The sequence below is a fragment of the Triticum aestivum genome, chromosome 1D (genome assembly GCF_018294505.1).
Source record: "Triticum aestivum cultivar Chinese Spring chromosome 1D, IWGSC CS RefSeq v2.1, whole genome shotgun sequence".
NCBI lineage: Eukaryota > Viridiplantae > Streptophyta > Magnoliopsida > Poales > Poaceae > Triticum > Triticum aestivum.
Window position 1 is genome coordinate 334,479,821 of NC_057796.1, and position 26,980 is coordinate 334,506,800.

The 26,980-nt window shown below is 49.6% G+C and overlaps 3 protein-coding genes across 3 annotated transcripts; 1 reads left to right on the forward strand and 2 right to left on the reverse strand.

Annotated features, from left to right (window-relative positions):
* Positions 1-836: 836 nt before the first annotated feature.
* LOC123169542 (uncharacterized) lies at positions 837-2,115 on the forward strand. Its single transcript, XM_044587415.1, has 2 exons — positions 837-1,286; positions 1,373-2,115. The coding sequence occupies exons 1-2, from the start codon at positions 930-932 to the stop codon at positions 1,823-1,825; spliced, it is 810 nt and encodes a 269-aa protein (XP_044443350.1). The 5' UTR covers positions 837-929; the 3' UTR covers positions 1,826-2,115.
* A 2,383-nt stretch (positions 2,116-4,498) lies between these two features.
* On the reverse strand, positions 4,499-9,911 carry LOC123159176 (histone-lysine N-methyltransferase, H3 lysine-9 specific SUVH4-like). The gene is made up of 10 exons (XM_044577009.1): positions 9,777-9,911; positions 9,144-9,242; positions 8,597-8,695; positions 7,708-7,757; positions 7,516-7,604; positions 7,065-7,266; positions 6,767-6,872; positions 6,270-6,452; positions 5,607-5,837; positions 4,499-4,612 (listed from the first exon to the last, which is right to left on the reverse strand). Exons 1-10 carry the CDS (start codon positions 9,909-9,911, stop codon positions 4,499-4,501), a joined length of 1,308 nt encoding a protein of 435 aa, XP_044432944.1.
* An 11,826-nt stretch (positions 9,912-21,737) lies between these two features.
* Positions 21,738-25,616, reverse strand: LOC123181856 (uncharacterized). Its single transcript, XM_044594254.1, has 5 exons — positions 24,634-25,616; positions 24,414-24,479; positions 22,287-22,364; positions 22,156-22,210; positions 21,738-22,031 (listed from the first exon to the last, which is right to left on the reverse strand). The coding sequence occupies exons 1-5, from the start codon at positions 25,429-25,431 to the stop codon at positions 21,886-21,888; spliced, it is 1,143 nt and encodes a 380-aa protein (XP_044450189.1). The 5' UTR covers positions 25,432-25,616; the 3' UTR covers positions 21,738-21,885.
* Between the last annotated feature and the right edge of the window lie 1,364 nt (positions 25,617-26,980).

A 26,980-nucleotide genomic window follows, 5' to 3' on the forward strand; every position in this document is an offset into this window, starting at 1 on the left:
GTACCTCGTGGTCCCGCACGCCCCGCGTCACAGTCATCGCGCGTCCCGCAGTTGCCATGGTCCAGACCCTCGTCCATGTTCGTTTAACTGTAGTTGCCATGTCGGACAACTACAGTTGCCATGGTTGCTCACCTGCAGTTGCCATGTATGGTCTGGTATACTGCAGTTGCCATGATTTGAAAATTTTAGGAGTTGCCACTCACTAACACTAGGCAGTTGCCATGTAGCACTAAAAAAAGGCGTGGCAAAAAAACATGTTCGGGTAAAAGAGAGAGTTGCCATGTGCTCACAAACACGCTAGGGCAGTTGCCATGTAAAGAAAAAGAGTTGTCATCTGCTTACGTGCACGCTAGGGCAGTTGCCATGTACCATGCAAAAACACATGGCAACTCGGGTGAAAGAGAGTTGACATCTGCTTACAAGCAAAGCTAGGGCAGTTGCCATGTACCCTGCAGAAACACATGGCAACTGCCAGCTTTGGGTGTGGGCGAGTAGACGGGCGTGTGGGTGAAGTGATAAACACCCACACACCATCCCCCTCTGCGTGCGTGAAAACTGGTGTGTGGGCGAATTGCTAAACGCCCACACACCAGCTCCAGTGTGGTAAAAAGGATGTGTGGGCGACCGGATGAATGCCACGCACCATCTTAGTCCTATGTGGCACATAAAAACTGTTAGAACATGCCAAGATTCGTGCATAATTGATTGGACTAGGATCCATGCATGTGGACGAGTTGCCAGACGCCTACACGTGTGGGCGTTAGTGTTTTTGAAAAAAAAATACACCTTAGGAACGGAGGGAGGTGCAAGAGTATGAGAAAGGGGGGAGTAATAAAAGATCGAGACGCTTGACGATTAGAAAACATCGGGAAACCCCCTCCCCGTGCTCCAACTACCCCAAGCGCCGCCACTCCCACCGTACCGCGGCAATGCCGACGCCACGAAACCGGAAGGTCCCTGCCCCTGCCCCGCCGCGCCGGCGGCCTCCCCGCCTGGAGTACCGCGCAAAGGACGGCGCGTGGTACGGCGCGCGCATGGCGCTGCAGGGCGACTCGCTGCGCGTCATGTTCGAGGAATTCCGCGAGGAGTTCGACGAGTGGCACGACCCAAACACGGCCGACCTCGCCTCCCCGGGCGACGTGACCGCGCTCCGCACCAGGTTCCGCCCGGCGAGCCCGCCCCTCGAGGACGCCCGCTGCGGCGACCTCCGCCGCGGCCAGCTGCTCTGCGTCCTCCGCGCCATGTCCAACGGCGAGCGCAAGTACTACGACGCCATCCTTGATTCCGTACGCCCTTCGCGCTGCGCCGTCCTCACTTCCTTCCACACGCATGTATGTTATGCTTTATCAACAAGCGCCGACCAAATATGCAGGTGAAAAGAGCGGCTCACGTCACCGTGGGCGGCGAGGAGCGGTGCGCGTGCCGCTTCACAGTGCGGTGGACGGACGGGCCGCTCCGCGGCGGCCTGGACGAGGTCGGCGTCGACGAGGTCTGCTGCGTGCGGGACTCGCCGGTCAACGACCCGGTGCTGAGCGAGTTCCTGGACCGCGTGACGAGGTCGTTCGGCTTCGGCGACGGCGAGGAGAACGCGAAGGCGGTGCAGGACTCGCCGGTCCAGGAGCCGCGGCTAAACGAGTTCCTGGACCGCGTGACGAAATCGTTCGGCTACTGCAACGGCGAGGAGAAACCGAAGGCGGCGCCTCAGGGGACCGGGGCCACGTTGCCCCCGGGCGGCGAGCAGAGCGCGACGGCGGCCCCTCAGGCGACCGGGGCCACGTCGCTCTGCGGCGGCGAGGGGGAGACTGCCTTCATAATCATCGACTAGGTCGCGGCCTGCACTGCATTCCTGCGCTTCTGTTTCGATGTATCCATGTGCCTGCCCTGCTCGACGATTGGTGAGGGTATTTCGTGCCTTCGCGTTGTTTCATTCAGTTACTGTCTTTGTCTTCCTTGTTTCGTGTCTATGTCTAATCTTGTTCGGCCCCGAAATGGACGCCATCGTTGGTAGTAGTACTTGGTAGTCGGTGCGATTATGTATCTCTGTTCCTGTTGCCATCTTTCCCTGGAACCTGAAAGCCATATTATGCATTGAACTGAACTGAATTTGATTCTGTATACCTGAAAACCAAAATAGCATCCACCAAGCGTTTAAATAACAGTGCTCAAAACATGGTGATGCTACCTAGTGCAAAGTGGAACAAGATTACATTAGACCTAATGTTTATGCATTGAACCCCTCCCCCCAAGGTTGATGAAACCTTGATATTAATCAAACGTGGAGGAGGATGCGTTCCGCGTCAGTTAGTTAGCTCCAGCGGGTAATTGCCGAGCCAGCAGACAGTACGAGCCTGTAGACCTACGAACAGTAGCAATAACCCAAGTTTTGGTTTCTAGGAATTTTCCTAACGCTAACATCCATCTCTCTCCATTGAGCAACACCTTTATCTCTGCAACCTGGGATGCATAACATGAGAGGTGAACATCCACGGACTGAATCATCGAGACTCCTCAAGAGGTATCAGTTTAAGGGTCATCTGCACAGATCGTACCAAGGTTCAGCACACAGCTGTAACGACCGCCAGGGCACCACCACGGTGATCACGCACTATCATACCAGTGTCCACTGTGCCATCAGCCGCCTGGAAGGGGCCGTCGACGTTGAGATTAATGTGATCTTCTGGCGGTGGCAGTGGCACCCGCATCGACTTCCTCGTGAGTTTAGGTCCAAGGGCGGTGGCGCCCTTCGATATGTATCAGCTTAGCACCTTCTTTCCTCTGCATGTAGAAATTGCTCAATGATCAGTAGCAAATCCACATAGCTTTTCGATAAAGGGCGGATTTTCACACACCCGGCCTCTGCATAACTAGGATGCACACAACCAATACTAACACACACAAAAGCACACGCGGGCAAATAGCAAAGTCATATAAGACCTAAGCTATGCATATGCGAGGCAAAAAAATAAAACTAAGTGATCAGATCCTTGATCGGCAAACTATAGGAAAGACCATATCCGCACCAACCATCTCATGACAACACGTGAACGACGAGATTCTTCAACAGCAACGCCTTCACAAAAGGAGCAACGCTTAGGCGCCTGCGTCACCGGATCCAACCACCGAAGGATAGAATCTAGGTTTTCACCCTGAAGAAACGGTCCGAGCATATCCGAGCAATGCCTTCAACAAGGTAACGACGTATGAATGTCGCCATTGCCAGGTATAACCAATTCGGGTCAAACCTGGGCTTTCACCCCGCAGCTCGATACTAGGTGCTCGAGAAGCACCACCATTGTAGTCATTCATGTGACGTCGCCACCACTTTTCCGCAATCCGAGCAGCTACACGCGGTACGAACGCTGCCGCTACACAACCATTCCTCTGCGTCAAGCCGCCATCCATAGTTTGCATCTCATCGCCGAAGCACCGAATTTGGAGAGATGAACCCTCACGAAGATTTCCAGTGGCCACAGCCGCCATGGAGCCGCAGGAGGTCAAAGCTACGTAGTTTGCATCCACCACCAAATAGGCCAATCAAAATCTAGATCACCACCACCGCCTGAGCGCCCGTCCGCCGGCGAGGGGAGGCCAGACCGAAACAAGTGCTTGCCCACCCGTGGGGATGCATGCAGCCATACGCTCTTGAACAATTCCACACATCGCTGGAACAAATCCATGGCCCTGGCCAGCGGCATCACCCATCCAGCGCCCGTCTGGAGCAAATCCACATAGCTGGCTAGGAACTTCTTGGATCCTTCGACGGTCAGCAGTGCGATTCACTAATCTGATGTTTTTCCATCATCAAGGCTTCTCTTACAGTTGCAGTTGCAGTTGCAGGACAAATGTGTGGGCTTCAGAACCAACCCACATATGGCTTCCAAACCATACAAGGGTACACCATGTACAAGTTTGTACTACTACTACAGATTTACTCATGAGGGCAGTTTGGGTAAGTCAGACTACCCTTGCGCCTGGCAGGAGCTTAAAAGTCTGAAGAATGAAATTGTTCATAACATGGTATTGGCTCCAACAAATCAAAGTATGCTGGCTAAAGGTCTCCTCCTTTTTGGAGACAGTATAAAGGTCTCCTTATGAGCCATTAATCATCCCCTCCCATTTTTAAACAAGACCAAGCAAAGAAAACTATCACAGATATATCACACAAACATAAATAATGCAAACAAGAAATGCAAAGAAAATGTAGAAAAAGGAAACCCCATAATATATTAATTTAGTCATGCTATTGGCTGAATGTCGGTTAAGTAGCACAACAAGCATGTCATCTACACAAAATGAAATGTTTCGCCTGGGTACTACCCTTGCGCTACACAGCAAGCATGGCATGGCGTCCTATGAAGAGTAATAATGTTAAGAGTTTCCCTAGAAGCACCATGACACAGTCAAAAAACCTAATATAGTCGCTTTCGGCAGTCAGAGGTGCCACAGTAGCAAGCTAACTTGGAGTTTCCCATGAAGCACTATGGCGCTGTCAAATAACCTAATAGAGCCGCTTTCGGCAGTCAGAGGCACCACAGTGGCAAGCTAACTTGACAACATTGCCATCTGGACCAATGACACTGTCCATGCCATACCCGTAGTCATACGAGAGTTCCTGCAACAAGTACAGTCAAGTCAGCAATCCATAGGCAGGTGAAACAGCAGGAAGATAAAAGGTGTCATGTGCCCTCACTTGTACAATTGATATAATTGATTATGTTTCAGTATCTACTAATGGTCAACTTAACAGCAGTTTGCAAAACCAATTCATAAAATACATATCGCCTTAGTATGGGTGCATGTATCTATGATCCATAGGCCGGGAGTAAAAAAAGAAGCTTCCATTATCTAAAAAAACATAACGCCTTAGAATGTGTATGATCAAATTTTCTCACTTTGATCTCTAGTGTATCTAGAAATTTTGGGGTCGGCAATATTAAAATGATGCTGTAGACATTTCACCAAATATTTGATGACGTTGAAACAAATTTATTTCATAATTCTGTAAACATACTTGACAAAAGCAATGGCCATGTTCACGTTTTCAGTGCTATTCATGAAACATCTATCTTTTTAGACAGAGGTAACAGCTTACTAATAATACAAATAGGGGCAAAGAGCAGTTCAATTTTCTTAAGATGATCTACCACAAACATGGTTTTTTTTTTTGAGATACCACAAACATGGTTGAGCAGCAATGTAACATGGAAAATGAATGAATTACTAAATGAAAATAAATAAGTACCACAAATAACTGAACATAAAGCTTGAGTGATTGTGATTCAACTATCTCACCGAGTTTTAAAGTAACACAAGTTTACCTTTCTGGGAGTTGGTTCTACTCTAAGACATCTATGTGTTTATCAGATATATCAATTCATCAATATAGTAAGTTCGTGCTACTTAGGATGACCAGGCAAAAAGTAAAACGTACCATGGGAAAATGAATGAATTACTAACTAATCAACACATTAAGGTTAACAGGTCAAATAACTGAACAATAAGGCTTCAATAGTTATGATTCAACTATCACTGAATTTCATGGTTAACATCTTACAGAGTTAACTTTCTTTGAAAAAAACAATTAAGTTTTAGTCACAAAGACTCGCCTGAAGAGGTGGTATGGTATCAGCTGCAACAAGCATGATTTTTGCTAGCTTGATATCTCTATGTGAGCTCAATATGCACTGGATGAAAAGGTTCGGTTGGCAGCTATGATTTATGAACCTCGCAATGTTGCCGATGGAACCAGCATCAATGCAATACTCTGGGGCTTGAGAAGCCTCGGAGTCATGCTCGTCTTGAAGAGATGCCATATGCAGTTCTGAGCCAGACCTTTGCTGTAGAAAAATAACGAGTAAATATCATGGTAATGATATGTTAATACACAATACATGACATTGTGGAAAGGGAAGAAAATGACATCTTCAGGTGGAGGACATTATAGTATTTCATTTTACAGGATATGCTGCTCCATCTGTCCCAACCAAATCTAGGCCAATTACTAGCTCTAGAAAGATGCAAATCAAAGCTTCAAGCAATGAGGTAAACAACTTTACTAGTCGAAGACAATTATGATATCACTTTCACCTTTCCCTTCTAACAGAGAACAGTTGTATTGAGAACTAGAAGTAGTGCATCACAGTAATATATCCTTGGTTTTATTATGGTAAGTTGGCAACTAGGAGAAATAACATTAAATCGAGGCATTGAGCATACAACAATTCAGCTCCAAAGTTGAAACCAGCAAACGGAAGAGAATAATGCATTACCTTCCTCCCATCCAGGCCTTTAATGGTCTGAAGACAGTCTATATCAAATATGTAGTTGTTGTCCAGCAAACCTTCAACTTCAGCGTTCCTCCTCAATACCCCAGTGTATTCACAGATGAGTGCCCCAGGAAGAATAGTGTCCCACGTTCTTACAGCCCAACCTTTTAGCTCAGTTTTGAACACCTGAATTTACATTTTGATTGTTAATCTCCAAGGCAATGCAATATATTCCCTCCAGTCGTGTATATAAGTCAGGCATGAAATTTTAGGTCTTTAACTTGACTAACATATAACATGTCTAATATGCCAAAGGAAGATATTTAGAAACTTCACTCGACGACGAATCTGAAGATATATTTTTTGTGGGCATATAACACAAGTTTTGGTAGTCAAATTAAAGACCTAAAACCCTTGCTCGACTTATAAACCTGACTGAAGGAAATAAGGATACACGGAGTAACACATAAAAGAAAATAAGAGACTACGAAAAGTATTACCTCTAGGTGGTATTGCAATCCTTGCTGGGATGTTCTATTTACACAGCTGCAGTGGCAGCTACAATTAGCACCACACTCAAACACAACTGCTTTGGGCTCCACCAACCTAAAGATTACACAACTGATTAAAGAAGAGCTGCAGCCCAAGAACAAAGAGCACATGATAAACATTCCTTTTCGTTCCCTGAAAACTTGAAGCGCCATTGCCACCTCCCATTGTAGGCAAATATTACCATAAACATGTTTTTTGACATTACATTATGCTAAAAGCCCAATGATCTTCAATGCAAAATTTTACCTTCCAATATTCTTATGTGTAGAATCCACGTGCTTAGCACTCAATTTCTTTTGTCTGGACACATATGGTAGATCAGAACCGTTGTGAACAGCACACAAGCAGTGTGTAGAGCTAGAACAATCTCCTTTGCAGTTGCAACCAATACTGTCAGCTGGTATCTTGATATATTCTGGAATCTGCAGTGACTTAGAGTACACAAAGCCTACAAAAGGCATGACGCAGATAAAATCATTATAGTGTGTGTGCTGAATATTTGTGAAAAGCAAGAAACTCAAGCAATACAAGTAACACATGTCAGAAAAAGATCAGCTAATTCCAAACATTAAAAGCAACAAGCAAGCATCCGGCATGAACAGAAGATTAGCGGCCAAAATCACATATATGATAAAAACAGGTAAAACGATGGACAGGAGAGCTAGTTAAAGGGGATAAATAGAAGTTTGTAGCATACCAGATGGAGGAACAGGAGGGTTATCAACTAAATTTGTAGCAGGAATTGGAATGTTCTCTTGCCCATAAGAGATGTCCCGACAAACCAACCTATTGAACAAACTCAAAGACAAATAGTAAGACCCGGAGGGAAAAGACAAAAGAGTATGAATACTGAGGATAAATCAATATGGTCAGTGCTCAAATAACAAACCCAGGTAATTCAGAAATTGGCATGTGAACATCTCCACGATTAAACAGCACCTGCACATATATGTGTTTATAAGAAGCTAAAAGGTAAATAAGTACTCCCTCCGTTCCTAAATATAAGTCTTTGTAGAGATTTCACTATGGACTACATACGGAGCAAAATGGATGAATCTACATTCTAAAATGCATCTACATACATCCGTATGTGATTCATAGTGAAATCTCTCCAAAGACATATATTTAGGAACGGAGGGAGTACTAAAGAAAGCATCATGGTAAAAGGAAACTAAGTGGAACGGAAATCACTTTTCAAACGTAGGATTTGAAACATGAGTACAATAGTCTGTCAGTCAAGAGAGTCGATATTATGTTATTTATAGAGGGTGAGAAATTTAATAGAGGGGAGCTGAATCTTCAGACTCCTGACCAGCATCAAGTACTAGGAAATTGCTGGATAATTGAACTGAAAGATCCAAGCACAACAAGTTCTTCTGTGAGAAAAATACACAGTAAAGAAAAGGCACAAACTACATGTGTGATTCAGGATTCTAAGAACACCTGTGATCCCGAATTGTAAGAACAATAGCAGTAAAAAAATGATATCTCCTGTTTCCTAGAACGCTTCTGAGTTCACAGCGGTTTCCCAGTCAACTCGGTTATTTTCGAGTTTTCTTTACTTTCCGCATGATTTTTGTTTCATACGCATTCAACAAAAATCCAGCCACAAATGAGCATCTGATTACAACCATGATCTTGGAACCTAGTTCAGTCAATAATAATACTATAGTAGATTGAAATGTTGATACAAATGCTTTTATACTGCAAAAAGAAGAATACAGAGATATCGAAAACAAGATAGGGGGCTGAAATCAGCTTGAGATTGTAAACTCTACCCTTGAAGTTGTCAAAGGTGGTTGACCTTCAAGACGCTTCAATCTGAATTTGAAAACCAAATGCCCGCGCACTCCTTTCTCTGACAAGCAATCCACTACCTATGTAACATTTGTAGTCATAAAATAAGTTACTCAAGATGCAATCATGAGACATGTTCAAGTTTCAGAAGCAGTAAAGATAAGACATATAACAGGAGGCAATATCACTGCAACTATCGCTGATGAAATACTTAATTTTGCTTCAGACTAGAGCCTGAAGTTAATGGAAGAAATATTTGAATAGATATACATATACTCCCTCCGTCCGGAATTAACTGTCGCTGAAATGAGTGTATCTACACATTGAAACGCGTCTACACTCATTTCAGTGACAGTTAATTCCAGACAGAGGTTATATTTGATAATAAGATCACACTAGGTGACTCTTTGGCAAAATAAAAATATCACACTAATTCGCTAGTTTAGATGATTAGCTCAAAACTATCAGCCTACATACACTTGGTACCAAACAGATATTTGATATGAAGATTATCTAGGAGATAAAAACCTTGTACAATCCATCATAGGTGTACACTTTTCCAGTGTAGCTGTTCTTTTCTATATGGCCACGAATAACCCGTATAGGGTTGCCATTATCCTTGCTATTCTGCACAATATTAAATTATGTCACTCAAGAGCCAGCAGAAAAGGTTAATCAATACGAAGAACAAAAACTGTGAGAAGTACTACCTCCGTCCCAAAATATAAGACGAACTGCAAAAACGTCTTATATTTTGAGACGGAGGTGGTAGATTGCAAAGAGAACTGGTAATTGCAATGGAAGCTATTCAACCTTTAATAGAAGTAAGAGGCGACTATTAGCATTTGGAAGAGAACTAATTCTTGGAAAAGGATGAGCATAAGCTACTCTAAACTTGGTGATGCAATCAATGGCTGTGTGCATTGCAATGATGCAGGCTGGGGGTTTTAACCTCCTTTTGAAAAAAAAAATCAACTCAAATAAGATTAAAAATATAAGAAAGAAAGAAAACAAATGTTATATGGGAACAAGAAAATAATAAGTCTGAGCACATTATAATTGAAGTGTGACTATAGATTATACATACAAGAAAGAGAAAAACTGAAACAACAAGATAGGTTTTTGCACAATATAAAAATCAAAGGAAACCCGGGAACTAACCTTCAGTGCCAAGTTTCCCCGAAGCAATGTTTGTTCAGTTTTCTGGTGACCGTTGCCAAGCAAATTGTTCCCTCCTTCGCCAGTGTAAATAATTTCGTCAGCTTTGTCAAAATCATCTTCATATGCCCCCGACATTACAATGCAGGTGGCAAGAGGGAAAATTAAATCTTGATACCCTGGCTGCTTAATCAAGTGATCAACACTACCACATAAATCATTTTTTCTTATGGAATAGATATATTAACAAATAATATGATCAATAGAGCTTTGCAGATAATACATCAGAAAGAAAAAAAATATACAACCAGATATTAACAGCTAGACAAAGTCCTGTGAAATAAAATAATTTAACATGAACTTACTCAAAAAATAGAAAATATTTGTACGATCAAGACATTAAAATGTTTACCCACTTATGTTGTGTGTGTGTATATATATAAACAGACAATGACATTATATGAGTGTTCAATGACCTATTTCTATATGGCATGCTGTCAAATCATTTCATTGCCGTGAAGTGCATCATATTTCAACTTACATACCAATTTTTAAACAAAGGCAACACTCCTGAGTAAATTTTACTCGTAGGCTACTATGGTACTGAACTTGACTTCTATTTCACTTCAGTTCCAGCTGCTGGATTGAGCGACTGCACCCGAGCACGCGTTCGCGCGCCGACCTCGCCGTATTCCGGTTGACGGCGCGCACGCACGAGCCGGCCAGCATCCGCCGCGCGGCCGTCCTGGAGATCGTGGAATCCGTCCCCGCCACCAGACGCGGCTCGCTGCCGACCATCCGCACACTGAGCTACCCCGTGTCTATCATGGTCACCGATGGCGCCGTTGCGCTTGCCGCCTCGACTGCTGTCGGCAACGGCGGCGGCCCTAGTGATGATGCGTCGGGTGGCGAAGCCGGTGAGGAGACACGCCGAGATGGGTCTGGTCGCGGCCGAGGCCGCCGCCTTAGCCGCAAGCGACGGCGCACGTCTGACGCCCGCGACGGCCGCGCGGACGGCATGGCGGTCGACTCCATCGGTTGGCGCGCCTCCGATCACCGTGGCCGCGCCGATGGGATCGCCGTCGTCGCCCGATGGCCCGCCCAACGTCGTCGTACGGACGCAGCCATGCCGCTGCATGCCTGTACCCAGGGAAGGACGATGGAGCCCTGGCCCACAGCAGGCGGGCAGCTGCGCTCTCGTCGGCTTTCCAAAAGAGGGAGGCGCGGTGGAAAGAAAAAGCGCGCTGCTGATGCGGCAAGGATCGCCAAGGCTGCACCGCTGCCCGCTGGCCCGTCCTCTGATCCTGAGTTGCTGGGTCCGACGACGTCTGATGGCCAGCCCCCATTGGCTGAGAACCATGCACCGCTGCTGTCGCCTCACGAGCAGGACCGGTGCCTTGCAAAAGCTCTGCCGGCCCAGGCCAATCCTGACAGCCCCGCAGGCCAGGACTGCCCCACAGGCCACTTGACCGGTGCCTTGCAAAAGCTCTGCCGGCCCAGGCCAATCCTGACAGCCCCGCAGGCCAGGACTGCCCCACAGGCCACTTGTCGCTGGACAGCGAGGTGCCCGATTCGCCCATCCCCACCCCCGAGGATGATCCTTTGTCGGGGCAAAGTGGTGTTTCGCCCCCGTCAGCGCCCGCAGCGGTGCTGTCTCACGCCGACCGGTCCACGGACCCTGCTCCACTAGCGCATGCTGGCCCACCGGTCCAAGCCACGGAGCAGGCCCCGCCAAGCGACCACGAGGAAGGGCTTCTGGAGTCTCCCGCGGCCGCGCCATGCGCGCCAAGCATGGACCCCACCCCTGCGGCCCCACACGAGGGAGAGGCTGCGCTGGATAACGCATCCACGCCGCAGCCACCCCTGGACGGCCCACCTGCCCACCCGGCCCAGACTGCATGCACCCACCCGACCCAAGCTGCATGCCCCGCTGTGGAGAGAACTCCAACGCGCTTCGCCTCGCCCCCAGTGACCCTGCGCCGTACACGTCCACGCGCTGGCGCAACTACAACCACAACCTGGACCCTTGGCGACTTCCTCGCTGCTGCCACCAAGCAGCTCGACGCCGCACTTCCAACTCCCGGGAAACGTCAGCGGCGATGCCCGCCCAACTTTGCCCCGCGACGTGGAAGATCTGGCTCGGCTTCGACATGCAAGGCGGCTGCTCCACCTACCGCCGAAAGACGTGCGCAAATCCACGTACTGCGCACCCTCGCGATCGTTGGGCTAGACCAGAAGATCACGGCCACGGAGATGAAGACTTACGAGGGGCTCTTTGCGACGCCTCTCCCTATGTCTGTCCTCTCGGCCATGGCCGCGTTGATAGGCCGCGAGCTCCCCTCCGACCCCGCCGTTGCGCCGATCACCACGGTGGTCGCTGGCAGCCCGATCGGGGCCTAGCTACGCCGGCGCGCCTGCTCGTCGATCTCTGCTCCATGGATCACGCCCCCAAGGTCCTGGTTTGGAACGTGCGCGGCCTCAACGCGCGCGCTCGCCGCACCGCCATTCGGTCGCTTGTTGTAACCACCAATGCATCGATCGCCTGCTTCCAAGAAACTAAGATGCAGTTAGTTTGCTCGTCGGTTGTCCTTGAGACTCTTGGCTCGGATTTTGACGACTATGTGTACTTGCCCGCGGACGGGACCCGTGGCGGCATCCTGTTGGCATGGAAGAGTAGAGAGGTGGCCATCACCGATCCTTTTTTCACCACCAACGCCTTGTCTGCTAAGGTCTCCACCGCGTCTGGCTTCGGCACTCCATGGTGGCTCACCGTTGTCTACGGGCCCCAACTTGACGACGACAAGGTTGCCTTCATGCAAGAGCTCCGCGACATTCGCGACGAGTGCCCCGGACTGTGGATGTTGTGCGGGGACTTCAACCTCATATATCGCGACGAGGACAAAAACAACGGGAACTCAACCGCCGCATGATGGGTCGCTTTCGACGCGTGCTCAACGACCTAGCGCTCAAAGAAGTGTACCTCAGCGGGAGACGCTACACTTGGTCGAATGAGCAGTCGCCTCCGACCCTTGTCCACCTCGACCGGGTGCTTTGCACCACGGACTGGGAGGAGCTTCATAGCGCGTGCCTCCTACGCTGCCTCGCCTCCGTCGTCTCTGACCACAGCCCCCTGATCCTGGACTGCTCTCCGATAACGCCTCCACACCGGCGCTTCCACTTCGAGGATTTCTGGATTCGCCTCGACGGATTCCACGACGTCGTCGCGGCTGCATGGCACTCCGTCCACGTGGCGGACCCATTCCGGCGATTCATGTTGCGCATGTAGGCCACCGCGCGCCAGCTCACTAGCTGGAGCTCGCGGACCGTGGGCAATGTGCGCCTCAGGCTGGCGATCTCCCGCGAGCTTCTCCTCAGGCTTGACACTGCTTTGGAGAGTAGAGCTTTGTCCCCGCATGAAGACTGGCTGCGTCGCCAGATCAAGGCCTCCTACCTAGGCCTTGCTTCCCTGGAGCGATCCATCGCTCGCCAACGCGCCCGCCTTGCGAACCTCAAAGACGGCGATGCCAACACATCCTTCTACCACCGGCAATGCTCATATAGGCGGCAGAAGAACACGGTGCACAGCCTGATGGTTGACGAGGAAATCATCACGGACCAGGGAGACATGGCCGCGGCAGCTTACGCGCACTTTGACGCTCTGCTTGGCACCGCCACGCCCCGGGAGTGCACTTTGGACCTCCTCGCCCTCATCACGCCTGCCAATCTCGACGACCTTGATGCACCTTTTGACGCCGAGGAGATTTGGCAGGCCATCAAGCGCTTGCCCGCGCGCAAAGCACCCGGCCCCGACGGCTTCACCGCTGACTTCCTGCGCGCATGTTGGCCCATCGTCAAGCAGGACCTCATCGACGTGTTCCAGCAGCTCTACGCGCTCCGGGGCCGTGGTTTCAGCTGCCTTAACCAGGCGCTGCTCACGCTGCTGCCCAAGCGCGTGGACTCTCGCTGTCTCGGAGACTACAGGCCGATAAGCCTCATCCACCTCGTCGCCAAGATCTTCGCGAAGGTCCTCTCGCTGCGTCTCGCGCCCAAGCTCAATGCCCTCGTCAGCGCGAACCAGAACGCGTTCATCCCTGGACGCTCATTACATGACAACTTCGTCCTCGTCCGGCAGTCCGCGCGCCTCCTCCATCAGCTCAAGGCCTCCCGCTTGCTGTTGAAGCTCGACTTGGCACGGGCCTTCGACTCGATCAGCTGGCCGTTCCTTTTCGAGGTATTGCGCCAATACGGATTCGGCAACCGCTTCCTGGACTGGCTGGCCATTCTGCTTTCGTCGGCCAGCACCAAGGTGCTCCTGAACGGCAAGCCCGGCCCGACCATTTGGCATCGCTGTGGGTTTCGACAGGGCGATCCCCTCTCGCCCCAGCTATTTGTCCTCGCGGTCGACACTGAAAGCTGAATAAAACTGTTGCTTATTGATGATTTGGTGCGGCATACAAGAGTATATAAGAGGGTACAAACCGACTTGGGGTAGGGGTACAAAACTGACTTGGACTAGAAGTCGTATACCATAATGACTACTCTAACATCCCCCCGCAGTATCAACGGCAGGCTCGACGATGTTGAGACTGAAACAGATATCTTGAAACGGCTTAGTAGGCAGTGCCTTGGTGAAAATGTCAGCAAACTGAGCCGTAAAGGGAACATGAAGCACCCGAACCTGACCAAGAGCAACCTTTTCACGAACAAAATGAATATCAATCTCAATATGCTTTGTGCGTCGGTGTTGAACTGGATTGCTGGTCATGTAGACTGCTGATATGTTGTCACAGTAGACAATAGTGGCCTGCTCAATAGGCCTATGTAGCTCGGAGAGTAACTGCCGAATCCAGATTGTATCTGCAACGGCATGTGCCACAGCGCGATACTCAGCCTCGGCCGACGAACGTGAGACTGTAACCTGTCTTTTCGAAGACCAAGAAATCAAATTGTTACCAAGAAAAACACAAAAACCGGAAGTGGACCTTCGAGTGTCAGGACAACCAGCCCAGTCTGCATCAGAGTATGCGGTAAGCGAGTTTGGAGAAGAATTATTGAGGTGGAGACCATGATTGAGAGTTCCTTTTAAATACCGAAGAATGCGTTTAACATGATTATAGTGAGGAACCCGGGGATCATGCATATAGAGACATGCTTGTTGAACAGCAAAAGAGATTTCAGGCCGAGTAATGGTGAGATATTGGAGAGCACCTGTTAGGCTACGATAGAGAGTAGGATCGGAAAAGGGTTCACCGGTAGCCGAAAGTTTAAAACTAGTATCGACAGGAGTGCGAGATGATTGACAGTCAAGCATACCAGCACGATTAAGAAGATCAAGAATATACTGGCGTTGGGAAAGAAAAAGGCTGGAGGAATCTCGAACAACAGCAATGCCTAAGAAATGATGAAGGAGTCCTAGGTCAGTCATAGAAAATTCAGATCTAAGAAGAGAGACAATATGATCTAAGAACTTTTGAGAGGAGGCGGTAAGAATGATATCATCTACATAGAGAAGTAAATAGGCAGTGTCAGAAGTTTGATGATACACAAAAAGAGAGGTGTCGGAGAGAGATGGAGTGAAGCCTATTGTTTGAATGAAGGAGGAGAAGCGTTGAAACCAAGCTCGTGGGGCCTGTTTAAGACCGTAGAGAGATTTCTGAAGAAGACATACATGAGTTGGAAAGGATGGATTTTCAAAACCCAGAGGTTGCTGGCAGTAGACAGTTTCTTGAAGGGAACCATGGAGGAAAGCATTTTTCACATCAAGTTGGTGAATGGGCCATGAAGAGGAGACAGCAACACTAAGAACTGTGTGAATGGTGCTAGATTTAACAACAGGAGAGAAGGTTTCTTCGTAATCAATTCCTTGTTGCTGAGAAAAGCCACGACAAACCCACCTGGCTTTATATCGTGAGAGGCTCCCATCGGAGTGGAACTTTTGGCGAAAAATCCATTTGCCAGAAACAATATTTGTATTGGGAGGACGAGGAACAAGTTGCCAGGTGTTGTTTTGAAGTAAAGCATTATATTCTTCTTGCATGGCAGCGGCCCAATTGGGATCAAGTAGAGCAGTTTTGTAATTCTTTGGAAGAGAAGTGAGAGATACGGAGGTATGAAGGTTTAGGCGGTCTTGGGGTTGATGAAATCCTGATTTGGCCCTAGTACGCATGCGATGATCATTAATCGGGGCTGCTGTAGGAATAGCACGAGGGGGTAAGGTGGGTACTGGTGAGTCCGGCGCAGCGGAAGAGTCGGACGAAGGAGTAGGGCTGGGTGGTGGAGTGGGAGCAGGGCTGGGTGGTGGAGTGGGAGTAGGGGCCGGGGGTGTTGGGGAGGAAGCAGGGGTCGGGGGTGTTGGAGACGTCTCGGGTGGGGTGAGTGTATGGTTGGGATTGGCTATGGTGGGTGTTAATGGTGGTGGTGATAAGTTGTGTTCGGCAGGTAGGGGAGTATATAGTTGGAAAGGACGGGGAGAGGGGGTGTTTGCGGAGCTAGGGGTGTTGGATGGTGTAGTAGTGCGTTGTGAGAAAGGAAAAATGTGCTCAGCAAACGTGACATGACGAGAGACATGAACGTATCCGGTGTGAAGGTCGAGACAGCGATAGCCTTTGTGCTCGTCAGAGAAGCCGAGAAAAGCACATGGGATAGAGCGTGGTGACAATTTATTTGCAGAAGTGGCGTAGGCATTGGGAAAACAGAGACAGCCGAAAACACGAACCGCGGAGTAGTCGGGGTGGGAAAGAAAGAGGGAATAATAGGGAGTAGTGTTGGGTTTAGTTTTAGAAGGTCGAATATTTAGAAGGAAGGTGGCCATGTGTAGGGCTTCAGCCCAAAACTTGGGAGGCATAGATGATTGAATGAGGAGAGTGCGAACTATATCATTGAGGGTGCGAAGAGAGCGTTCTGCTTTACCATTTTGAGGGGAGGTGTAGGGACATGAGAACCTAAGCAGGATGCCATGTTGTAAGAAGAAAGTACGATTTTTAATGTTATCAAACTCGCGGCCATTGTCACATTGGATAAAGCGAATTGGGAGGAAGAAGTGAACAGACACATAGCGTTGAAAATTAAGGAAAATAGAATGGACCTCGGATTTGTTGCGTAGAGGAAAAGTCCAGACAAAGTGGGTGAAATCATCTAGGATAACAAGGTAGTATTTAAAACCCGAAACACTTGCAATGGGAGAGGTCCATAAATCACAATGTATTAATTCAAAGGGATAAGTGCTACAAGAACTAGAGGAACTAAAGGGAAGACGCACATGTTTGCCTAATTGACAAGACTCGCAAAACACAGAATTATGAGAGTCCCTATTACATGGTATGGTAAATTCACTAAGCATAGAAGCTAAGACGGCGGGGTTGGGATGGCCAAGCGACGATGCCAGAGATCGACGGAGGCCAGCATGGATGTTGGAGGGGTGGCGGCAGGAACTCCATTAAGAGAATAAAGATCACCGGAGCTATTGAAGCGAGCGATCTCGGCCTTGGTCAGGTAATCCTTCACAGATAGACCAAAAGGGTCAAATTCAACCGAAACTAGATTGTCGCAAGTAAATTGGCGAACAGAGATAAGATTTTTAATGAGGGCGGGTGCAACTAGAACATCGCGAAGTAAAAGAGGTTTGGTGGAAGAGGGAAGTTGAGCCTGACCAACACAATATATAGGAATAGATGATCCATCTCCAAGGATAATGGAAGGGAAAGGAGATTTAGTGCAAGAAGATAACCAATTACTAGATGCAGACATATGACTAGAGGCCCCTGAATCAAAGATCCAATCCGTACCTGAGTTTCCTTGTGCAGCAAAGTTATTCATGGCCTGGAGAAAGGCAGCTTGATCCCAGCTCGGCGTCGCAGGTGAGGGTGGCGTCGGAAGCAGTGCCGGCGGATACGATGGTGAAGGCAGTAGGGCCGGCTGGGGAGTGTAGTAGGCATTGGCCGGCTATGGTGGGGGTGGCGTCGGGAGCAGGGCCGGCTGAGGTGTGTAGTAGGCGCCGCCGTCGGTGCTGTAATGACCATAAGGAGCATACGTCGGGGCGGCGTGATAGGCATTGGTCGGCTGTCGGGGGTTGAGAACCCCGGGAGCACCAGTAGGCGGCCGAAGGCCGGGTTGCCAGGCACCTGAGTATGCCGGCGGAGCACCGAGGGTGGACGGAGCGGACCAGGGCATGGGCCATGCTTGAACAAGCCCCGTCCAAGGATCATGAGGAGGCCGCCATGCAACCGCAGATGGAGCACTGGTGGGTGGTGCAGGACTCGGTGCTGGTGATGTCGTAGGCGGAACCGAACGAGTCGGCGGTGGCCTGTAGATAGGGTTTTTGCCGCGGTAGTTCGGACTAGGACGCCAGCCTGGGGGCGGTTCAACAGATGACGATGCGGACGGCCCGGCGGCAGGAGCCGGCCTGGAAGGCGGCGCTGGTGTAGACGACAGAGGAGGACGAGCCGCAGCATGAAAGACCTTGGGGCGAGAGTCCTTGCGAGTTTGTGTTTCCGCCGTGAGTTGTAGCAAGGAACGTACTTCAGCGAAGGTAGGAGGGGGCCGTATCATCGGTATGAACGAGGCTTGCTTGTCAAAGTCTTCGCTGAGGCCGGCGACGACGATATTGATTAGTTGTGAGTCGCTAACTGTATCGCCGAGTTCGCGGAGCTCATCGACAATGGTCTTAACGCGCTGGCAGAACAGGTTCACCGGGGCGTCTCCTTGCACCATATTGCGAAGCTCGGTGTGGAGAGCGTTTTTCCGAGCGTCGGTGTTGCTTTGGAAGAGCTGACGGAGGGAGTGCCAGATGTTGGCAGCAGTGGCGCCGTCGTGATCGAGCATGTTGAAGATCTCGGTGGTGATGCGGGTGTAGAACCACTGGACGATCGCGAGATCGTCTTTCAACCATTGCGGATCGTCGGGGCGGGGAAGACAGTTGGCGGCGACATGCGAGCGCAGGTTGCAGCGGCCGAGGTGGAGATCGAAGAGATGTCTCCAATGGTAGTAGTTGTGGACGGCGAGATCAAGAACTATGGGGATGTAGGGGCTGACGTCGGAGATTGTGTCAGCAAGAGATATTGGTGCGGCGAGGATGGGTGCAGGGTAGTTTTATGGAGCTATGGTGAGGGCCGAGAGAGAAGCGGCCGCGGCGTTGGCAGCCTTGGCGATGAGTGCGGCCCGGCGCTCGAAGTAGCCGGGCGGCGGCGGCGGCGGTGGCGTTGGCGGAGCCATACCCTAAACCTCCTGGGATCGGTATCTGATACCATGAAAGCTGAATAAAACTGTTGCTTATTGATGATTTGGTGCGGCATACAAGAGTATATAAGAGGGTACAAACCGACTTGGGGTAGGGGTACAAAACTGACTTGGACTAGAAGTCGTATACCATAATGACTACTCTAACAGACACGCTTAGCCGTCTCCTTCGCTGAGCCACCGAGACGGGCATCTTGCAGCAGCTTCACTCGCGGCGCCCGATCCCGGCTGTCTCACTATATGCGGACGATGTGATACTATTTTGCCACCCCACCCAGGGCGAGACCATGGCAGTGAAAGGAGTCCTGCAGCTCTTCGGACGCGCGTCGGGCCTCCAGGTGAACTTCCTGAAGAGCTCTGCCACACTCGTCTGCTGCGACGCCGACGACGTGGCGCCCATAATCGACGCACTTGGCTGCCCCATCGTGGACCTGCCTATCACATATCTTGGCATCCCGCTCACGATCAAGCGCACATCCGCTGCCCTGCTCCAACCCGTGGTTGACAAAACTGCTGGCATGCTGCCTACCTGGAAGGCGCGCCTCATGAACAAGGCTGGCCGCCTTGCTTTTGTCAAGGCCGTGCTCAGCGCCATCCCCATCCACCAGCTGCTGGCGCTAGCACCACCGAAGCGGATCATCAAGGCGCTGGAGAAGATACAGAGGGGATTCCTTTGAGCCGGACGCGCCGAAGCCAACGGCGGCCACTGCCATGTCAACTGGCGGCGCGTCGCACGGCCGATCTCGCTTGGAGGACTTGGTGTCCACGACCTCGAGCGCACAGGCCTCGCCCTCCGCACACGTTGGCTGTGGCTAAGCCGCACCAGCAACGCCAGGGCTTGGAGCGGTCTTGACCTGCAGTTCTCCGCCGACGAGCACGCCTTTTTCTTTGCCTCGACCACCATGCAGATAGGCAATGGCCAGCTCGCCTTGTTCTAGGAGGACCGCTGGATTAACGGATGCTCCGTCAGTGAGATCGCGCCGGCGTTATACTCTTGCATCCCCAAGAGACGCCGCAAGCTGCGGACGGTGGCGGATGGCCTTCAGGCCAACAGTTGGGCGCGTGACATACAGGGCACCATTGGGATTCAAGAGATCGGCGAGTACCTGCAACTCTGGCACATGATTGAGCACACAACGCTCTCCGCCGAGCCAGATCATCTACTCTGGAAGTGGAGCTCCAAAGGCACCTACACCGTGCAGTCTGCCTACCTTGCCACGTTCCACGGATCCACCGCATGTGATGCTTGGAAACTCACTTGGAAATGCTGGGCGCCGCCCCGGGTACGCTTCTTCCATTGGCTCGCCCACTTAGACCGGTGTTGGACCGCTGACCGCCTCGCCCGTCGCGGCTTGCAGCACCTCGCGTGCTGCCCACTTTGTGACCAGGCGCCGGAGACCCTCCGGCATCTCCTCCTCGCCTGCCCGTTCTCCCGGCAGGTATGGTATGAAATCCTGAGCTGGCTAAGGGTTCCCTGCAACCCACCTGATGGTGAGCCATCAACCAACACCTGGTGGCTCTCCGTGCGGCAGCACACGCCCAAGCCTATGCGCAAGGGCCTCGCCCCGGCGACACTACTCATTCCTTGGATGTTGTGGAAGCATCGGAACGACTGCGTCTTCGACAGAGCCAGCCCTTCTATAGCTAGTCTACTGGATAAAATCAAGGAGGAGGCGACCCTTTGGGCCAGAGCCGGCGCGTTGGGCCTGCGTGCCCTCATTCCCCAGACCTGGGATGTACATTAATTGCAGCACCCTCACTCTATATAATTGCCTCCTAGGTAACTGAAACCCCTTCCTTTTCAATGCAATGAAACGCAAATCTTTTGCGTTTTCTCGAGAAAAAAAATTGTCGTGTTAATTTCACAATATGGGGTTTGGCTAGCTTGGGAGGAAAAAAAGAGGAGCCATGCAGCATGTGTTAGGGTTTGGCTAGCTTGGGAGGAAAAAGAGAGGAGCCATGCAGCATGTGTTAGGGAGTACTAAAGCTACAAATAATTTCTACTGGCTTTTAATCGAGATTTGTGGGTGACACCGTCACATTTGGGGTTAAATTGCATTTATTAGTTCATGGCTTAGCCGTCGAGGAGCGACGTATTGTTCAAACCTTCTTTTTGGGCATGTAGCTAAGAAAAATGGGTGAATTCTGTTTGAGCAACCATTTCCCCGTCTTCTTATGTATTCAATACTGAACTGAAGTTTAATTTTACATCTAGGTCAGGGAGCCTTTTAAAAAAGTTCATCTGAAACCCTAGATCATGGTCCTTGGTTCGAGTTGAACACTGAACTATGAAACCATATGTGTTATTAGACCTTGAAATTTTTAGAATTGTCTAACTTGTACCCTAGCTTGTTTTTGCATCTTGGAGTTCCCAAAACACATGAATTTTTTGCGAATGTAAGGAATACAGAACACAAATTGTCATGTTTTTTCTAATCAGTTATTCATTTTGTAGCATTCCCTAAGTCTATAGATATTCCCCAACTCTTTCTAAATCTTTGAAGGTGCAAACAGCCCTAAAATCCGGGGCCACGGTGTGAAGGCTGGTTTTGTCTCCCAATGTCCCCGCAAATTCTAATAAAAATCATGGGTGTGGGTGTATGTTATAAAATGAGAACCTGCGAAAAATCATCAAACATATGAAATTTGTGTTTCATAAAAATTGTTTTGCCATTTTTTTCGTAGAACACAGATAGCCATATTTTTGGATGAAATTTTGCAGGCTATCGTTTCTATTATGAAATGAATCAAGTGCATACAGATCAAATTTGGTTAGGATCAAATAAATCAAGAGCATACCAAGTTGAATGTCGATTTCATATTTAATGAGCCAATATGTCATGGTCACTATAGAACTATCGAATGTGTTACTGTGTTATCAGCTAATTTCAAATATCCATGCCACTAGCCTTACGTTATCTTGATGTTTCGAACCCATATAATCTATACCCTTCATCCAATGACCATGTATGCCTAGCACAACCATCTCAGCACGTGAGTAGAATTGATCTCCAACCTCAACCCCTAAGAAAGAAGACAATGAGCGAATTCACATTGTTATTTCTATAAAGCTAGTAAGAAAGTAAGCAAGAACTGTTTCATCAATCAATAAGACATTTTCCTCTTTGAAAATAAATGAAAGACTAACCAGGAAGATGCCCTATCCTCTTCTCTGGATAAAGTACGGCATTGGTCGCTTGCATCTGTTTTATTTCCAGGTTCACATAAATTTGCAATATTTATAATCCACAATTCTAAGTATCATTAATAAGAAGGTACCTTTGTTAATGCTTTCAAATCAGGGTGCTTTGATGGCCGTTTGACTTCTTCAAAACCTTCGTCATCTTGGTTGTTAGCCTTCCATGTTCACAAGCAAAGAAGGTTACGAAATCGTACCAAGCATTTCATAGATGAAATAAGTATCAAACTGCCAGAAATAAAATAAAAATACAGCAATGCATTTTATTGTGGATAGGGGCCGGTGTGGACGGGGGTTATAACTGGTCAAAGTTTATATTTCAATCTTTGATTTGCGATCCCTAGCATTTTTTACCCTCTTGAGCTAATGCTTTGCCGAGGGCTTGGTTTTCCCATATTTACCCAGAATCTATTGTTCCATAAGTGATAAAATCAAACATTTGTATGAGGAAATAAACAAAAATCATCGACAGGACCACTCAAAGTAAATTATGTCTTGAGGAAACAGATAATAAACGAATTCCAACACGGGAGGAGCCATGTAGATTTTAATTAAGGAAAACTTACTGCAAGATACTAGAATTCTCAGGAGTTGACCTTTGGAACATGGGTCCACGCGCACCCCTTATGAACAGTAAAAAAAATAGAGTGAGCATGGACCCATGTTCTGTCAATGTGTGAAGTTTCACGAAGAAATGACACAGTATTCTGGCAAAAAAAGACAAAGTGGGTGCTTAAAAAACCATGTTTGAAGTAATTTGGATGTCCGATTTTGTTTTTTTTTCCGACAAGAGTACAACTGATATCATTTCTTTGCAAAACTTCCCCAGTTCAAATCTGGGTGTCGCCTGACCAAAAAAATACTTAGGATTTCTTTGCAAGAGACTTGTTGTAAATTCCTTAACTTAAGAAAGAAAAAAGAGTGTGAGTAGAACAATTGACCAGGTTTGTTACCCTAAATTTTAATACTATTTTTTAAATTTGTACTTTTCATAAGGGGCGCGCATGGACCCAAGTTAACCATTGTATTTCAAAATTTTAGAATGAAGTATATTGGAGTAAGTAACGGAGGACAGAAATATGTAAAGCATCTATAATACCAAAATGCACCTAATTATTAAGGACTGCGCTATGGCATGACGGGCCGAATCCCCTAGATGCGCTGGATGCAATGGACGTCGGCCAGGCCGTCAGCACGTCATTATCAGCCTGCACAGACTCGGCAGTGTGGTCGATCACACGCTGGAGAGTGCGACGCGCTGTAAGATTCGGTGCCACACGTCCGCGCATCATAATTCCCGATTATTAATCACATGCACAACATGGACTATTACTAATATGATTTGTATTTTTTAGGGTTAATATGATTTGTATTTGAGATGTACAAAATGTTAGAAACAAATGGAAATAGGATCATACAAAAGCCTTTTAGAAAGAAATGCCTAACACACAGAACTCACCACATATTGTACATTCTACCAAACATGTTTTTATCAAAGAGAAGCCTCTGTGATCTCAGAAAAAAAAAGAGAAGCCTATATAAAACAGGTTAGCAAACACTCAAATAAGAATCAGTAGATCAACACAGCAATATGCTTCCATGTGCACAATGACTGCAAAATATTTTAGGAGAAAAAACCTGGTAACGCAAACAAGCAATACGTTTCAGAATGAAGACATGATCAAGAAAAAAGGGCAACAAGCAGGGAACTATAAGCTCCGCGCACCTTATATTTCCTGTATGCACACATAGCTACTACAGATTCAATATAAAAATGCACATAGGATCATTTTATTATATGATCATATAATAAATCATTTTGCTGGAAAGACCTCATAGCACTAAAATCACAGTACTAAAAGTGCACATATTACTGCAATTTTAGTAGCTCCTGGCCCTACTCCAATTGTGCAACTTCTAGGTGACTGGGATTTATGGAATTTCAGGCAACTGAAAATGAGCAAACACTATGATTGCCGGACTACTTTCTGTGCAACAGCCAACAGTACGACTGTACGAGGTTACTCAGCTGAATGGCGTGAAAAAACTGAATGAACTTCATATTCATGCTCCCGAATTTCACAGCTCAAACTGTGCATTCATGGTACGTTCAACCAACCAGTACATGTAAATCTTTCATGGTCAAAGAGACCCTAATTTCACAGCTAAAACTGTACGTTTATCATAGAAGATACAGAATGCCACACCTGACGCTTGAGAGCCCTGGAGGCCTTCAGCTCTTGCCTTACAGCCTGCTCCCTTTGCTCTTCCTCCTGTGACACAAACCATGCCAGGCCTTAAAAACACTATAGGAAACTAACAATCCCTTTTGTTTTTTCAGAAACTAACTAACAATCCTTAATATGCCCAGCGCCCACATTCAGAAGTATGTTTTTGTTAACGAGAAAATTAAGGAGACCGGGAGACCTGCACAAAGTGAAGGTAATTACTGCTGAAAGCCCGCAGCGTTTCCTTCACACGCAACCTCCAGCTCTTGCCGCCACCGCCATGCTCATCGGCCCCACCATCCACGGGCGCCACCTCCTCGTTGTCCTTGGGCAGCGCCAAAACCTCGCATGCAGTCATCGCCGTTGCCATGGGCGCGGTGACCGTCCTGCGCCTCTTTCTCCCGTCCAGCGCCCCCGCGTCGGACTCCACCTCCATGCCCTGGAGCAACGGAACGAGCATGTCCACCGCCGTCTCCGCGGCCTTGGCAGCCTCCCTCTGCTTCCTCCTTACGTAATGCAGCACCGGCTTCTTTACCGGGACGCCTCCCTCGTCCCTCTTGTGCCCGAGGCGGCCGACGGACCCTGCGTCGTCCGGGCACCCGTTCTCGGTGTGCGGCGCGCTCCGTGGGCGGCGCGGCGCGAAGTCGGTGAAGTCATCGGGCTCGGCGTAGTCGGGGTACCCCTTCTCGGCATACCGCGCGCTCCGTGGACGGCACGGCGCGGCAGAGGCGCGAGCATCAGGCGGCTCGGTGTAGTCGAGGCACCCCTTGTCGGCGTCCCGTGCGCTCCGTGGGAGGCACGGCGCGTGGACGGCGCGGGCATCGGGCGGCTCGGCGTAGTCGAGGCACCCCTTCCGGGCATGCCGCGCGGTCCGCGGACGGCACGGCGTGGCGGGGCCGCAGAAGTCGGGCTCCTCCGCGTAGTTGGGGTACCCCTTCACCGCGTACCGCGCGCTCCTCGGGCGGCACGGAGAATCGGCGAAGCCCGGCACCTCCATGACGGCGGCCGCCGGTGGGATCGCGCTCAGGCTCCTCCTTTGGGGCGGCGGCGAGGGTTTTGGGAGGGATTGGGTGAGGGCGGAGAGAAGCGAGGTGCGCGACAGGACACGGACGCGACGAGAAAGAGAGGGAGGGGCAGGTGGACGAAGCCACGAAGGGACACTGCTCTTTAACCATTTGCGGCAAAGCTTGGGGGACATGGGGATTTTACCAGACTGCCCTCGCGAGCTCGCGATGGAATGTCGTTGGGGATGTCTGAATGGAAGGGCGATGTGCGGATCGGACGGCCGCGAGCATAGTAGCCCGAACGGCACGGCACGGCATCGCCGTCCAGCACCACTGGGTGGGTCGGATCGATCCTAGAAAGAAACGGAGGGGATTTAGGGTATGTTTGGTTTATACTACAAGTAGTAGTACCTTGTGTCAACTCCAACGCACAAACCAATTTCGTTCGGGCGCGTTTGTTACTTTGTTTGGATCGAAACTGACAAAAAAGACGGTCTAAGGCAACGATCCATCTCATTTTTTTCCCGGTGTTTTGTGTTTACTCGGATCAAATTTCCTCGCGATTTGGGTTCGAAGCGGACACAAATCTCGTCCGTATGTGTCCTCTCATGTTCGACCTGGGTCCATCTACCATTCACCCACCATCCCATCTCTCTCCACCTTTTCCTCTCTCTTCTCCCGCACACACACACCCACCCATCTCGGTGTAGACCACCCACCATGCCGTGGGAGACGAGGTAGCCGCCGGGACAACGCCGGAGCAGCGCCTCCGCCGTGCTCACCCGCTCGCGCTCTGGTCCGGGACGCAGCTGCTCAAGCAGCACGAGCAGGCCGCCTCGAACGCCAGACGCTCCTCGTCGCTATGGTCTGTGACGCAAGACGAGCAGGCTGCCGCCAGAGCACCTTGACAGAATGGGAGAGAGCGCCCAACCGCCTGACCTTGTTGCGGCCGGAGTCCCACACACGGTGGTGCTTCCTCTGTCGCTCTAGGCTAGGGGTGCAGAGCCCCAGCTATCGGACCTCGCCGCAGCCAGAGTCCCCTCGACAGGATCTAGGAGCACGGGGTGACCTAACGCAGCGCTCTGCACCTGCGCGTCCCTCGACGCCCGCTCTGCACCTACGTGTCCCCTTGATGTCGCGCTCTACACCAGCATGGGGTGCACTGTCACCACGCTCTGCACCTACGAGTCCCCTCGACGGGATCTGGGAGCACAAGGTGTACTGCCGCCGCGCTCTGGACTCCATCGATCCTAAGCTAGACCCCACCGCAGAGCCGGGGGAGGAACGACGCCTATGCCGTGCAGCAGAGGAGTTGTTGGGGAACGTAGTAATTTCAAAAAAATAATCCTACGCACACACAGGATCATGGTGATGCATAGCAACGAGAGTGGAAGCGTTAGTACAACGCGGTTGATGTAGTCGTACGTCTTCACGATCCGACCGATCAAGTACCGAACGCACGACACCTCCGAGTTCAGCACACGTTCAGCTCGATGACGTCCCTCAAGCTCCGATCCAGCCGAGCTTTGAGGGAGAGTTCCG

Excerpts from the sequence above, each read along its gene's own strand:
- LOC123169542 (XM_044587415.1), top strand. The coding sequence starts at position 930 with ATGCCGACGCCACGAAACCGGAAGGTCCCTGCCCCTGCCCCGCCGCGC. Across the intron at positions 1,287-1,372 it reads ACGACGCCATCCTTGATTCC|GTGAAAAGAGCGGCTCACGT; the intron begins GTACGCCCTTCG and ends CCAAATATGCAG.
- LOC123159176 (XM_044577009.1), bottom strand. The coding sequence starts at position 9,911 with ATGTCGGGGGCATATGAAGATGATTTTGACAAAGCTGACGAAATTATT. Across the intron at positions 6,873-7,064 it reads ACACATAAGAATATTGGAAG|GTTGGTGGAGCCCAAAGCAG; the intron begins GTAAAATTTTGC and ends TGTAATCTTTAG. Across the intron at positions 5,838-6,269 it reads AAGGCCTGGATGGGAGGAAG|CAAAGGTCTGGCTCAGAACT; the intron begins GTAATGCATTAT and ends ATTTTTCTACAG.
- LOC123181856 (XM_044594254.1), bottom strand. The coding sequence starts at position 25,431 with ATGGAGGTGCCGGGCTTCGCCGATTCTCCGTGCCGCCCGAGGAGCGCG. Across the intron at positions 22,365-24,413 it reads CCAGGGCTCTCAAGCGTCAG|GCTAACAACCAAGATGACGA; the intron begins GTGTGGCATTCT and ends TGAACATGGAAG. Across the intron at positions 22,211-22,286 it reads ATTTGAAAGCATTAACAAAG|ATGCAAGCGACCAATGCCGT; the intron begins GTACCTTCTTAT and ends GAAATAAAACAG.